Here is a 15,387-nt window from a genome sequence, read left to right on the forward strand (position 1 = left end):
TTTATATACTTATACATTTGTTTCATCACTTCCAATTCTATGCATTTATCCTGTATGTGTGCGTTCCCAAGGCCCACACACATGCTGGGTGCCAGCCGGGTAACAAAAATAAAATGTCCTCTTGGTGACCACCCTTCATGTGCAGGTGCATGCACAGGGTCAGCTATGACCTTTGGAACTTGTGGATTCAGTGCTCAACGACAAACTTCAGCAGGGCAAACATGGAACTTGCAGGCCAGTCTCTGATTAGACTGCTGTACAGTATGTATACAGTACACACGACTCTACCAACCTGCCCATGACAGCAATTATGTCACTGAAACGGTTAGAAAAGGTTGTGGACCTCAGGCTGGGATTCAGGGCTATAGAATCACGCAAAACATTTATATAAAAAAAAGGAACAAGACAAAAATCAGATATTTTTTTACTCTTTTATTGCTTAAACTGCCATCTGGAACAATCTATACCAAAAGGATAAACATCTTTGCACATAGAGGATGTCAAACTGAATACAGTCATAGGATAGAATAGAAAAAGAATGGTCCTCTGATAACCAGCAGCTTTTAGTGCTGCAGGCCTAACAAACTTGCTGAAGTTTGGGCTAGCAGGAGAGACTGACTACTACTGTAAGCCCAGGTCAGGTAAGCTAAGGCAAACTGGGATGATTGCAGTGTGTGACTAAATAAGTTTACAATGACAATACTCCCAACCTGGAGGAAAATAAGGATGTGAAACAAGAGTCTTATAGACCTATCCCCTAACAAAGTCATTTCCTGTAGATGAGGATAGAGAACATGTGTTATCATATTCAACACCAAATCAACAAGAAACACCTGAGAGGTAGGGGAATAGGGAAGAAGGGCCAATAACAGTAAAGGAAACAGCGGAGTCCTCTTAACAAATGCACTCTTGCCTCATTAAGCTGACTACACTGCAATCAGTCCCAAAAAATCTGATCTTTTTGGACATACAAACAATCCATTCATCCCTCAGGTCAGTCAGTCAACCATGCACTCTGTTCATACATAAGCTCAGAATGGTGATATAATGTAACAGTACGTCAAAAAGAGAAGAAAGCAGCTTAGGAACACAAATGTAACTGGGTACGGGTAATCTGGGTTAATAGTGACAAGCGGTACGGCAGGAATGAGGAGTTAGGCCTTAAACCCCAGCAGTCAACATCTCAGTGGGAGTTAGTACAAATAAAAAAAAGAAGGAAGAAAGGAAAGCCATAAAATTACTTATTATGTCATCTAAATATCATCAAGCAGTTAAGCTACGGAGTAAATAACCAAATATTTGACAAAGCCCCAGTGCTACTAACCATGTAGCTTGCAGGGTAAAGTTTCCTCTTTTTTTTTTAACTACACGCTTCCATTCATACCAACTCACTGGATGCCTAAAACATTAATATGCATTAGTAAGCATAGAGAACAGATCACAAGCTATTCTGATGATAAGACAATTACTCCCCCCCACCCCCCTCCCCTTCAACAGGCACAACCAATGACACAAGATTTAAATAAATAACTTTTCATCCCCTTCTCTACCTGGTAAATGCATCTCATCTTCATGTCAGGATCCTGCCAAATTCTCTCTGCTTACTGTTGCGCTTAAATACATAAATACTCCAAAGTCCTGAATCCTTAAAACCCATCTAGCCTACTGTTTTTTTTTTTGCCTCCCTCAAGACTTTGTAAATTGCCCATTTAACCTATTTTTAAAAAGTTTAATCCCATGACGTTTTTATACAATACGACTACATACGGCTTCGTCGGTTGACGAGAAAGAAGCAATTTTTATGTTGTGGCACTGGACACCTAAAATAGAATTTATGGAAAAATAAGCATTTACCAAAAAAGAAAAAAAAAAGACAATTAAAACGTACTTTGTTTTCAAAAGATCACCCTCACTCCAAACCATAGCCAAAACTTTAGTTCATCATTAAGTAGATGTTGATAATAGAACTAGAATCAATTTAACTATATCATAACATTTCCTTTTTTTTTTTACAAACCATAGCAGAAGAGCAATGACTTTATTTGGTGTTGTATACTGAAAAACTTTGAATACTGAAATACACTTACAGTAATACTTTTTTTTTTTTTTTTTTTTTTTAAGTAGTCAAGGCAGTTCTTGTATGGTTGATGGCTCTAACAATCAGAGGATGAGGTGACACCAACTACTTCCTGTCTTTTAGTTCCACTTCCTTTGCAACCGAGTGCTTGATACATTTCCACGGCTATGCGTCTTTGAGAATAAAATCAACATTTTGGCACTAGCCTGGTGGCTGTATGACAATGCACGATCCCCCATGTCGTACAGGCACTCTCAAACTAGGTAAAACGGAGTAACTGACTCGACAATCGAGGGAAACCGAATAAATTTGATGCAGAAGATCCATTGATTATCATAGATTTCAACCTATGACAAAATGTAATGCAATCACATGCCTCCAGCCTTCTACAGGGTCTGCGGGAGATATCTGACCTATCTGTCTGATGTCTTTAACAGTAAACCCTTACACCAGGAAGAAAACCCTCCGCAGTCCTCTTGAAAGCGATCTAGCACATGAAATCAGGAACTAATTCAACAAGATACAAAGTGTTAACTTCATCCATGGAAAGTTTTGATTGTCCTATCTCATCATGGGGAGACCCCGACACCGGTCAGGGGTCTCCCTTTACAATCCCGCTTTGCGTTTTCCCAAAGTCGAGCTTAAAAAAGAAAGAAGCATAAAATCGGTGGATATATTTACGATGTGTGTGGACATGGCATGTAACTGTGGCTATAAAGGTAGCATATGGCAGCTGGTACAAGCGCTGGTGAATGGCTAAAAGTGACGGCCAGGTTACTGGTAGTAAACAAAAGATGAACGATGTGTGCGTGCGTGTGTGTGTGTGTGTCTGTGTGTGTGTGTGTGTGTGTGTGTGTGAGAGAGTATTAAAGCGGAAAATAAATCAAAAGCAAAGGAAGTTATAACAAAGTGTGACAAAGCAAATTGCATTGGTGGACCCTGGGTCTAAAAGGAGGAAGAGAGGGTTATAGGGAGGGAGTTAGGAGGTTTGGGAGGAGGAGAGAAGAGAGGGAGGGGTGCAGGAAGGGTGAACTCCCTTTCACACCCCTCAGACAGACAGCGAGACGAAGCTGTTGTACTGTTGGATGTTGCGTTTGAGAATGTCCGAACAAGGGCCCAGGACGCGCTCAAAGCGAGGCCGGTCAAGCTTGACACACTTCAGGGGGCCACGGGCGACCACGGTGGCAGCACGGGGACGGTTCATCAGCAATGCAATCTCACCTGGAAGAGCGTACGCGCACACACAAGTTTAATAAATGACTCTGTAAATACAGACAAAACAAAATCATTAAGAAACTATTAATTAATTAGTCATTTTGAGAGGAGGAGAAAGACTTCTTACCAAAGTAGTCGGATGGCCCTAATCTCCCCACTTCCACAAACTCTTCGTTCTCCGAGCGGCGCTGCAACACAGCTGCAGAGCCCTGAGGGACGGACGAACACACTTTGTAAAACCATAGGGAAGCCAGGTTGAAAATGGTCAACTCCTTCCCATAGAGTACTAGAACCAGTGTGACATTTGAATAAGAACAATAGCCATACCTCCAGTATGATGAAGAACTCATCACCAGGCTCTCCCTGCACCACAATCTTCTGTCCGTCCTCGAACTGCACCGGCTCCAAGGCATCAGCCACTGTCAAACGCTCCCATTTGTCAAGAGATTCTAAAGAGGGAAGAGGGCCGCCAGAGGACATGATCAAAAAACTATGTGAAGTTTAAATACCATAGACAACAATACAATGACTCCTGTGATTAAACTGAAATATACACTCTTAGATAGAAATATACTGTAGATGAGAATTTTCTCAATAATTTGGTCGGAAACAGCTGACCTACAATAAATTCTGGATTTACAGTATATTTACAGCACATAATAGCCGTCTAGTGGCTTCAACCATAGTAGAGAGACTATTATTAAAACTCAGAAGCACGTTATTGCCAATGTGTAAATTACTGTGTTGGACATCCAAGAACTGGGTCTGTTTAAGGCGCCACATTAAACATAGGACAATAACAATTTGGTCAGGACACATAGGTCAGGACAACATGACTTGGTTGCTGCGCTATGCTGGATGGGGTCCTCCAGCGCAATCTTGACAGCACTTTCTTTGCACTGGCGATGTACAGGTCTTTTATGAGTTTACACCAATGCGTATGACATGCTGGAGGGCTTTTAATTCAAAACGACAAATACAGGAAGCTGTGACACTTGGCAGCTGTACAGTAGTGTAGGCGGCGGCCAATCAGATAGTTGAATGTGACAAGGTAGCAACCATTGAGCTATATATTATCTGGAGAACAGACACAGAGTCCCTGCACACTCATTTCGATGAAGGTTGCTAACCCAGCACATACTCCCCTGGGGACACCCTCCTTCCGGTTCTGGCCCCACATACTGTAGGTGAAATACTTAAGTTTCCAGAGAAGCCGCCATTGTTCTCACAAGCTTTTTTTTAATGCCAGCCTGGACTAATGATTGTTCTGCAACTAGTTCGTCAACTGACTTCAGTCTATGCAGCCATGTTGCCAGTGCATGTGTAGGGAACAGATAACCCAGTCAAACATGTGTGTTTCAACAATGGGGAGTCAGTCACTCACTCAGTAAGCAACATGGACTCCCATGCTACCCTGTTTTATGTAGATTAATGATGCAAAGAAGAAAATACATCCAGAGCTTGTAAAAAAGGAATGGAATAAAAGTATCTTTCATTCCACACCTTTTTCTTCGCTTTTATGATTGTGAAGTAATTATTTTACTCATTTTTGCACTTTGAAAAATATTGTTTTTGTTTACCTTGGGGCAGCCAAAATGTTACAATGGTGCAAACTGCATGAGTGTCGCCTTATAGACTTGACACAGGGAAATAAGAAACCTTTCATAACAGGTGTCATGATGTGGAGCGTAGTTTGACATTTAGTGGCTGAATGTTGTCTATAGCACCTTTAATTACGGATTCTCCTTTTAGAGTGATTAACACTGAAGACATGTGACATGCACTTCCATTCTACAGCGCTCTTTGATTTTAAAACATGCCGCTAAATTATGCGATATTTCAACATAGCTTTCATCCGATAGGGTGCATCTAAACATACCTCTACCCCTAGGTTTTCCAGGTCATGAGGGAACCCTGTGTCTCTGGGTCCTAACTAGCCTGTATACTTTGTTCAACGGAAAGTGGAGAGTGTGGGTCCGGCAGAAAGGTGCGAAGCGGTGGTTGCTGATGATCAAACTAACAGTAAAGCTGGTTCAACTGGTTGGCCAGAATGTGTGTGCATGCATGCGTGCACGTGGGGAGGGCTTGGGACCTATTCTGTGTGAAGATGGCGAGTTGTTGCAGAGAACGCCATATTCCTGGCTATTGTTACTATATAAGTCCCTCTCTAGTCACCTTGGCAGCTGTCAGTGCTTTGTCCCGATTCCTACCGTATAATACCACTGAATGGACATACAAAAACAATATTTTTCATTTTCATTGTAACTGACCTAGATATAGTATAATTAATTAAAAGTAATCCAACTGCAATTACTTCTGTAAATAGATTCTTTGTACAAGTCATCTATCTTATGGTTGCATAGTTGTGGCCAGTTGAATGTGGCTTGTTTTTGCCAAAAAACAACAGGAACGGAGATGAAGCCATTTTTCCACAACCAATAAACAGGAAGTAAACAAGCCGTTTTTCTTTTTAATGACATCATGTCCAGGTCTATCCTTTTCTGACAGGCATCATTCATAGGTAGCGAACAGCACCAACTGGTGGAAAACCACTGAAAACACAAATCTCGTCAAACTCGTCAGTGGCAGGCTGCGCCTTAGCAGAATCTGACGAGAAATCTTGTTGGTGGCAGCTAAAGAGTTAAGTTATGCTCTTGTTTGCTCAGACCGATGAAAGATTTGAGGGAACATTGCCCTGCACTAGCTTTTATTTGTGTACATAAACACATCCCCATTATCCATGCAGTGTATATTATAGACCAGGCAATAACCTAAGTGCGTTGTGAGAGATGTTACTTCAGCAGAGGAATATTGGGTTATTTCACAGACTGAGATCCAACTTTTGACCAAAATAATATTTGGGCCCTGGTGTGAGAGCAGGTGAGAAACTCTGATGTATAATGTTATAGAACTAATATAGCAAAGACCAATGTGTTCCCTGTACTTGTTCAATGACCAGTTTCAAGAAGTTGTGTGTACAAATGTATTTTGTACACTCTCAGAATTAAATTAACACCGATTTTACTGTATAGTGATGAGTACAGGTGGACACAAAGAGCAGAGGAACCAATAAAATAACAGGAGAAAAAAAAGTCACCGACCTAAGATGGACACTTTCCTGAGGAACTCTTCGTACATCTTCCTCTTTCTCAAAGTGCTTCCCTGTGCACACACACAAAAAAGGGTGATTTAGTGTGACGAATTGACGATTGACCACCAAACAAATCTAACATATGAAACCAAACTTTTGTATAACAGTACAAATGTAACGGTGCAAGTGCAATGCCTCCTCACCATGAGTATTCTCCTGTAGCTATCTCTGTCGATGCCCCACAGTTTGACGTTGGTCTTGGCTGTGACGGTGGCTGCCCTGGGTGTTCCATAGATCAGAGCCAGCTCTCCAAAGCTGCCTCCCTCCCCAATGCTGGTCACCCACTCATTGTTCACATACACCTGACAGCGGAAAGTAGGAAGGGAAAAAATGTCATATGTAGGACATTTTTGTATTAGCCACTTTAACCCTGGCATCACAATTTTATGGGCAAACATAAAAAAATAGCGGCTCACAATATGTCACAATGTGAGCTTGTAGATGGGCTATTTTCGCGACGCGAAATTATCCTTAGGTCTTAATTCATTCTAAGTCATAGTTATACTGTATACGTATAACCTCACGTGAAAAGAATCATTGCAAGTATAATAAAATATATGTGCATAAAGAGTGAGGACATTATATCATCTTCATTGGTAAAGCCCAGCACCTTGCATTAATGTCAGATCTAACTAACTATAGCAGGTGTGACATTGTTTCCCAAAATACAGCGTTACGTGAGTCACTCACATCCATTTCTCCTTGGTCAATGACGTAGAAATTGTCTCCTTCGTCACCTGCGTGCATAGAATGGCATTGTAAATATCACCATGGCACCTAGTCAAGTCACATTCCTTTTCATACGCAAGGAAACCTACATGCAAAGGAATTGCGTACAAGGATATACAGTAGTACCCCAATAAAGCAAACTTTCATACAAAAAACAAGAATGGTTGGTGGCAAGATGTGAGTGTTGGGGTTAACTTGTCACAAACACCTAAGAGACACAATCATCTTCTGTAATAGCGATTACACTGAACATAAAAAACAGATGTGTTCCTACCCTGTAGAATAACGGTTTCCCCGGCGATGTAAGTAACTGGAAACATTGCGTCAAAGATATCACTGAAGAACAACAAAGATTCACGTGTTACTTGATCATCGGATACAAAAACACCTAAATAACCGAATTTAAAATCATTACTAAGAAAAACACATCCAATATGGAGATCATCTTAGCAGGATTTGAGACTTTTGGTACCTTCTCTCATTGTCGTCCAGATGCGAGAAGAGTACATTCTTTTCAATGGCTTTGGCCAGGGCTGCCATTGTCTTGTAATCTTTGGGAATGACCTTTGAAAACAGATATTTTCCAGATTATGAGCACATCTTCTCAGACTCATAGATTTACATGTGACAATGTATATTTTGACATTTGTGAAAGAAAAAGCAGCTCACCCTTCATTAATATGTAATTTAGCTATCATATAAATGATGATTTCAATGATGTGTTGATAATTGAGTGTCTTACCTTTCTGACGTAAGAGGCTGCATCCTCCTCTGTGTAGACCTCTGCACTGAAGGCTCCTCTCCGCCGGCGCCCCTTCACAACGGGGTTCATGGGAGGAGACACCTCCTCGTCCCGAGAGTCTGAACGGGAACTGCTGGCCTTCTGCTGGTTCTGGATTTGCTTGGCCTCCTCCTGGACGGGTGGGATAGGGGAGGGGTTTAAAAATGCCACGGTCAGCCAATAGGGTTGGAGTACTGTCTAGTAATACAAACAGGAAGTTGAATAACATAAACAAAAGAGACCCAGGCACTCATGTGGAAGAATTCAAAAACGTCAACTTTCATTGGCCAGTACAATAAAGGCTTCAATTATTTCTTAAGAGTGCCATTGTCGCATTTCTTTTTTTTGTTATTCGACTTTGTCACCCTTGTGAGGACCTTGTTTGGATTTTCATTCATCTGCCAAAGAGACATACTCGTTTCTCTGTTTTTTTTACAAACAGGAAGTGTTTCAGGATAATAATAGCAAACTTTCTTTTTATTAGGGCTTTGTCAAATTGACAACCTGACTCAATCAGTCTGGATTGTACCAAAACGTGACTTTAATAATATAAAGTTTAAATTATGGATGGACCGTATAATTATCTATGTACAGTAACTTGTACACCATCACCTGGACAAGCAAAACACACAAGTGCATATGTATGCACACATGCACAAACAAATACAACATACTAGATAGTATTATATATGGCTGGACGATATGGACAAAATCAAATCTCACAATATTTTTACCAAATACCTTGCTATCAATAATATGATAATATTGTGGAAATGGCCATTTGTGCTTGACAAAATATTTACACAATGAGTTTTTGATAAATAATCATCAACTCAGTAAATAATAGAACTGGTAGAACAGTCAAATAATTTACTGTAATGCAGTCTTTAAAACCAGCCAAAAATACAATATACAAAATCCCATACAATGATCTAGTCTCATATCCTGACATTGATAAAATACTGATATATTGCTCAGCCTTACATATATGTACTGCATACAACGACACATAAACACAAGTATAAACACACTGGCACATAAAAACACAGATACAGACAAACACAGACATCCACCCACACACCTTCTCCAGCCTCTCGAAGTACTCCCTGAGAAAGGCCATGGGCCTGTCAGGTCGGGAGGTGCACAGCTGGACAATGCAATCCTTCAGCAGCTGCTGGATGTTGTGTTTCTGCACATACTGCTCACACTCCCTGAGGCTCCGCTCCTCCTCGCTGCTTGTACTGCCTGACGCCATGACACGACCACCACGACCCCTGCTCCGTGACCTCTAACCTCTGAACTAGCGAGGGAGAGACACATTACAACAAGGGGCAAAGGAGGGCAATGTGAGACAATCAATACAGTCGAGCCCTAAATGTAGAGCACATGTGAAACACAGGACAACTTAAAAAGGGCTTCAGATGAAGTACGCAGGAGGGAACACCACATACATAATACATAAAGAGTGCAAATTGCGTCAGTGTGTGTGCATGTGGCTTCCTGAAAATGGACAGACACTGAAACGAGTGCGAAAAATAGAGCTAGAGTGAGAAAGCAAAGAGAGAGGAGAGTGTTTTTGGCACTGCAGAGCTAGCTTGCTTCTAAAAGGAAGGAGTTATGGCGAATTTATACTTTGTCGCACAACCATGACACTTGCCGGAAATAACAATAAAAATTAACAAAATGTGACACATTTTTTGGTTCAAACTCAATGGCAAGTGACACAGTTGTTAGACAAAGTATGAAGTAGGCTTCAACTCTGGTCACATGATGTGATGTCATCTCTGTAACTAGATAAACAAAACAGCACCAGCACAAACCCTGAATTGGTGCTATGCTATAAGCTGGTAACTATAAGCTTTGTTTTTGAACATATCCGATTAGTTTCACAAACTCAAAGGGTACATAAATGACTGAACAGAGCATTGACTAACATGGACAAGACCCCTCCCCCAATGCACAGTTCATAGATCTTTCAAGAAGGAAAGAAAGAAAGAAAAACTGAAAAAGAAAAGTACAATCTGTTTTCACCCAGCCAGCATAAACTAAAGCTGGTTGGTTTTACTTTCCACCACAGATAGAAAATGACTGTACTTACAACTGTAGCACACATGCAGCAAAAGGTCTATTCTTAGGCTAGAACAGTAAGCCAAAGGTCCAATAACCCAACAATATAAACCATAGCATAGAAGTTTGTTTACGTATTTCCGTGGGATTGCAAGACCTCAGGCTATGATACTGTACCAATGCTGACCAGAAACAGCCTGACAGAGACCCCAGATCACCATTGACTTGCTTGATAGAAGCCGTTTTGATATATTCACACCGGCTCTACTCATGCATTCTAAAAACAGGAAGGACTCGAGAGGCCTGTTGAGACCATTACCTGCATTTTACATAAACAGATTCAATTCTGCCAGAACAAAGGTCCACTGTGTAAACTTATATAGACCTACCCATGCCTAAAATCATGCATATGCGGCAGTATAATAGGATTCGGATGATATGTAATCTGACAAGTCCCAGGGGAAGATTACCAGCCACGTTATCAAAGATGAGCCAGGATCAACAGACCTCATGTTACTACAGTGTCGCTGGAAACTTGGCAGACCCACCTAATCTGTTACAGGGACATGTGACAAATGCCATTGCAATGCAACAAAAAAAATAGGCAAAGATCGAACCAAGTTACTGATAACAGATAACAAATCTGATCAAAACCTTGTCCTTTAATTTATTTTTTCAAAATTTAGAGTAGCCAATTATTCGTACCACTTTTTTCTGCCAATTTAGTTGTTACGCAACTAAACGCTCCAGACACATTTCAGCATAGAGTACCGAAGTATTGACGTCACTCCCACTACCCCTGGGTCACAGTGTTATTTAGAACTGTGTTCCAAAAATAAACAAACCGCCCTGGCGATTTTGTCAGGTATGTGTCGTTTATGATATTGAATTACATTTGGTACCGTTTGTGTTGTGGAGAAATTAATACTTTTTCACTGTCAGTTGATGCTCCATATCCATATGAGTAAAATCACCGGTGTGGTTTGTTTATTTCTGGAACACAGTTCTTACATAACACGATCCAAGTCAGATTTGCCTATACAAAAAATAACGCTGTGACCCGGGGGGGGGGGGGGTCCTCTAGCAGCAGTGATGTTAGACTTCGGTGCTCTTTTAGTCAATGCTATTGTACCCTACTGGCTCACCTGCCAGTGAGGAGCCCCTAGTGCCAACGTCGTACTCCTCCCATATCAACACCCCCTGCTGGCAGGTACTGTCCCGGCCCGTAGGAGTCGCTAGCAGAGCAACAAAGATAGCATAAACACTCGGGCAAGCTGGATGCACCGCAGTGGATTTTTGACACATGAGTCATGTGACAGTGAGCATCAAACTGCTTTTTGATATTCCATACTGTTTGCCTGTAATTGGTTTTAGAAATTAGTGGGAGGGGCCTATTTCTTACAAAAAACACATGATTACAACCATAGACATATAAAGGTAGACGCCTCCTTTGGCTGTGAAGCGTTCGTATCTCGGGCGGCATTTTAGCGTAGGAAAGCTGTAGGGAAGCTTCCACGTGTGTCACAGAAGGGGGCGTTCGGTAGGGCAATCAGAGGCAGGTGGGGGCAACTAGATTCTGACAAGTCTTAGAAAAGACGCACTGTGATTGGCCAGTAGTCAACGCGCTGTGAGCGCTGTGATTGGCCAGTAGTCACTTTGAGTGTCCGTTTGCCTACGCGAAAATGGCGGCCGCGATACGAGTTGCTCCAACGAACTGCAGAGGCCAATGAGGTATCTAGGTTTCTATATCTATGATTACAACATCCAGCAACTCCAAATCGGAACAAAAGTGAGGAAGACACTGGCAGATTTGCCTGGTTTCCAGGCTCAGATTCATGGCTCTGAGGATGTACAAACATCGACACATTAGTCGTGGACTTGTATACTTTGCACCTTAAATAAAGAGGCTTAAACTTGTCCCAGCAGCTCCAGTGTCTTCCTGACATTTGTTGCCGCTGTGTCCCTCTGCTGTGAAGTACCTCTACCTGGCTGAGGCGCGGTGAAATTCCCTTTCAACGCCAAATCGGAATCGCAATGTTGAGGGGCCTCTATAAAGTGTACCACCAAAGGTTTTTCCATAGAGGCCACCACAAATGTGAAAAATGTAACTACATCCCTTAGAAATGGCATTTCCCCCTGCAGCTCCTGTGGCCCAGCCGGCTGCAACCCACAACTTACACAGCCGGGTAGGCCATCTGGCTTGGCGGAGATATGCACTATGCGGAGCACACCTGTCAAGTTTGTCTTTGTTTTCCTCTTGTTTTAAATGGCCACCATATGGACATAAATAGTTGTGTAATGTTACTTCTTAGCAATTGTAGAAATAGCAGGCCTTAAATGGCTTAAAATGTTGAAGCATCTTCAAATCATGTATACATTACTTTGGAACATTTTCTAATATATTTTTACATTTTGGAAAAAAAAACTAAGTGCCCACAATGTTTAGGTGCCCCCTCTTCCGGTTACCCTATCAGTCAATATGGCTGCCATAAAAGGGCCTATTGCCAGTGGTAATGAAGATGCTTACACTTATATGCACCATCTCACATGTAAACCGAAACCGCTTGAACCCTAGCATTCCTATTCTGGGCATTCCATAATAGTAATAATCATGCGAAAATAGCCAATCTACGGATTCTACGAGCATGTAGTAGATTTACTATTTTCAGCTATTTGGTGTAGAGGGGAAGAGGAGGGGGCAAGGATAGACCCCTGGGGGACCTTGGTCAACAACGTATATAGGGTTTAAGTGGTTAAAACGGGTTGTCAATCAAATTACTGAAACCACAACCATGCATAAATGACCTTGCTCAACAACTGATGAAGTCTGCTGCATATGCAAAAATCTAAAAATAAAATACAACCTCTAAAGACGACTCAACTACACATACTTGTAATCATATTCCTTTGAACATTAAAGCCAGTATACTGTGTAACCAGCTATAGGTCAGGAACGCTTGATGGGGATGTTGATGCAGCCCAGAAGATCAATGCAGAGATACATACTATCCGGGGTATACCCATACACAGCAAAATGCACATCGCGTACGTTTTTTAACTCTTTTGTTTGGCGAATCTTTGCGAAACATCTCGATAAATAAAGTGTCTCGATGGGCACCAAGCTCCTGGCGGCCAGTTTTGTGTCAGCTGGCCTTGCAAATGCAAAAGCTTTCATCCAATGACGCCATCTTGAGCTTCTATCATAAACAAATGCGAGACGAAGCAAACAAATATTCTTCGTTTATATCCAGAGGTCATTTTGCAGCGAGCAAATACTTACGAGAAAACTCTTAATTCCTACCGAGCCGTCGGACAGTGACTCGGGGTGGACGATATGAGTGAAAAAGTCAACTGTTATCAGATTCTCTCCCTTCGATTTTTCTCCCCAAGCCCTGGACCGTTGCCCCACCGGATACGGGTTAGGACCAATCACGAGCCGTCATTGACGTCAATTCTCCTCGTTCTGACATGTGAGCCGTAACCCCTGGCAACCTTAAAGGGGAACGCGCGGAAATCGTGACGTCAAAGGGAAATGGAGAGAAGAGAATCGATCGCTATCAGATTGAGAACAGTGTTGCCAGGTTTTGTGAGAGAAATAAGCAACCACGGTATAGGAAAACAAGCCCAAAAGAAGCAACTTAATATGCCACATGAGGCCGTAAACCGTCGATTATTTGAAAATACTATTATTTTCAAAACTGTTACTTTCAAAAACTCTTGCAATAAAATTTGGATTTAAAAAAACAACAACATTCTAACAACACAAATTGCTCCCTGAGCACAACACCTTTTCATGAAAATATTTGAGAACCACTGGTTTAAATAGTAATTTAAAAAAAATGGAAGCGAGCCTAAATAAGCAAGTACACTTTGTTTAGAGACAAGCCCAAAACTACAAGCAATTTACAGAAAAATAAGCCCAAAGCCGCTTATAATAAGCGGACATGGCAACACTGATTGAGACCGTTGCTCACTGGCTGCTGCTGCAGAGCTATTTCAGCACCGCTGCTCATCACGTTTGATGCGTCTCAATTGTTGCATATAGATTTTGGTGCATCTCAAATGCATTGTATGTGCATATATCTTTCATTCAGGTCACTTGCCAAATCACCAAATGGGGATATAGCAGTAGTGTCACTGGTCGTGGAAGAAGTAGCCCACTATGATTTTATTTTACTTAATAGCAATACCACAATGTAGAAATACTCTATAACAACTAGTAAAAGTCAGGCATTAAAAATCATACCTAAATAAAAGTACAAAAGTATTGGCATCAAACTATACTTAAAGTACCAAAAGTAACACTAGCTACTTGTAGATCTGCTATTTTCAAATAGCCGAAGTATATTAAGGGTAAGTGATATTTTTTGGTTAAAACAAAGTTTTTTTGTTAAAAGGTTTTAACGCACTATATTCTGATAATAATCCTTGCTATAGAGTGTTTGTTCAGTAACAGGGGCCTCCCTGTCTCTCCAGCTCTTTTAACATAAAATGCATTTTCAGGTAGGTGGCAAGTTTAAACTTTCAGCCAATCAGGAGAGAGTACCAGCTTGAAGCTTGAAGCTTGAAGCTATAGCAGCTTCATTTTTATAGTGTTCCAGTTCCAATTTCGTCTGCTCATTTCTTTGTGTCATCACGTCCAATTTCACTTGTTTAATCTGTATCCTGACTGACTGTTTAATAAAGAGCTGGAGAGATATGGAGACTCGGACTCCTGTTTACTGAACAAACACACTGTATAGAAATGAGTACTATCAGAATATAGATATATTTAACACTTATTTAAATCAAAGAAAATCACTTACTGTACCTTTAATGTATGTTTTGTGATAATCTGCAAAGTAACTAGTAACTTAAGTTTTCAAATAATTGCACTGGCGTATAAGTACAATATTTGCCTCTGAGGCTTAGGCAGTAGTGTGTAAAAGTAGACCTATTGCAAAATGCACTCAAGTAAAGTAAAACAAAAGTAGCCTACCTCAAAATGTGTACATAAGGATACTCAGTTCTTGAGTAAATGTAGGCTACTTAGTTGCTTTCCACCACTGCAGTAGAAACCAAAACATAATTATGAGAAGGGACACACTCTATATTTATCCTTTTTTAATGGTAAAATTATCAAATCATATTCTCGTGACTAGTGACTGAGATTCACTTGGCAGGCTGCAGAACCGGGTCTGTAGCGGATACGGAAATGGTATGTGTGTATCCGTGTATGTGTGTGGCAAATGACCAGATACAGTAGGTGGGTTCTAGACCGGATCTGAGCACCGAACAGTAAATATATACCATGCTTTCCACAGGTACTAGGAAAGCCTTGTAACGCGAGGTTAGTGACCAGACTGAAAGTAGCTACAATTGGCCAAT

General features: G+C 41.2%; 1 protein-coding gene across 2 annotated transcripts; it reads right to left on the bottom strand.

Annotated features, from left to right (window-relative positions):
* Nucleotides 1-1,345: 1,345 nt before the first annotated feature.
* Nucleotides 1,346-15,132, bottom strand: prkar1ab (protein kinase, cAMP-dependent, regulatory, type I, alpha (tissue specific extinguisher 1) b). 2 transcript variants are annotated; one of them, XM_084079240.1, is made up of 11 exons: nt 14,999-15,132; nt 9,035-9,253; nt 7,915-8,085; nt 7,645-7,736; nt 7,447-7,508; nt 7,134-7,180; nt 6,587-6,745; nt 6,394-6,454; nt 3,620-3,741; nt 3,420-3,501; nt 1,346-3,298 (listed from the first exon to the last, which is right to left on the bottom strand). In XM_084079240.1, the coding sequence occupies exons 2-11, from the start codon at nt 9,206-9,208 to the stop codon at nt 3,126-3,128; spliced, it is 1,143 nt and encodes a 380-aa protein (XP_083935366.1). In that variant the 5' UTR covers nt 9,209-9,253; nt 14,999-15,132; the 3' UTR covers nt 1,346-3,125. The 2 variants fall into 2 exon arrangements, with proteins under 2 accessions (XP_083935366.1, XP_083935365.1); XM_084079239.1 differs by lacking the exon at nt 14,999-15,132 and adding an exon at nt 13,301-13,439.
* Between the last annotated feature and the right edge of the window lie 255 nt (nt 15,133-15,387).

This window comes from Gymnoscopelus microlampas (assembly GCF_963454915.1).
Source record: "Gymnoscopelus microlampas genome assembly, chromosome: 14".
Classification (NCBI taxonomy): Eukaryota; Metazoa; Chordata; class Actinopteri; order Myctophiformes; family Myctophidae; genus Gymnoscopelus; species Gymnoscopelus microlampas.

Coding starts and splice junctions, on each gene's coding strand:
- prkar1ab (XM_084079240.1), bottom strand. CDS start 9,208: ATGGCGTCAGGCAGTACAAGCAGCGAGGAGGAGCGGAGCCTCAGGGAG. Junction 8,086..9,034: donor ACTTCGAGAGGCTGGAGAAG/GTGTGTGGGTGG, acceptor CCACCCGTCCAG/GAGGAGGCCAAGCAAATCCA. Junction 7,737..7,914: donor CAGCCTCTTACGTCAGAAAG/GTAAGACACTCA, acceptor CTGTTTTCAAAG/GTCATTCCCAAAGATTACAA.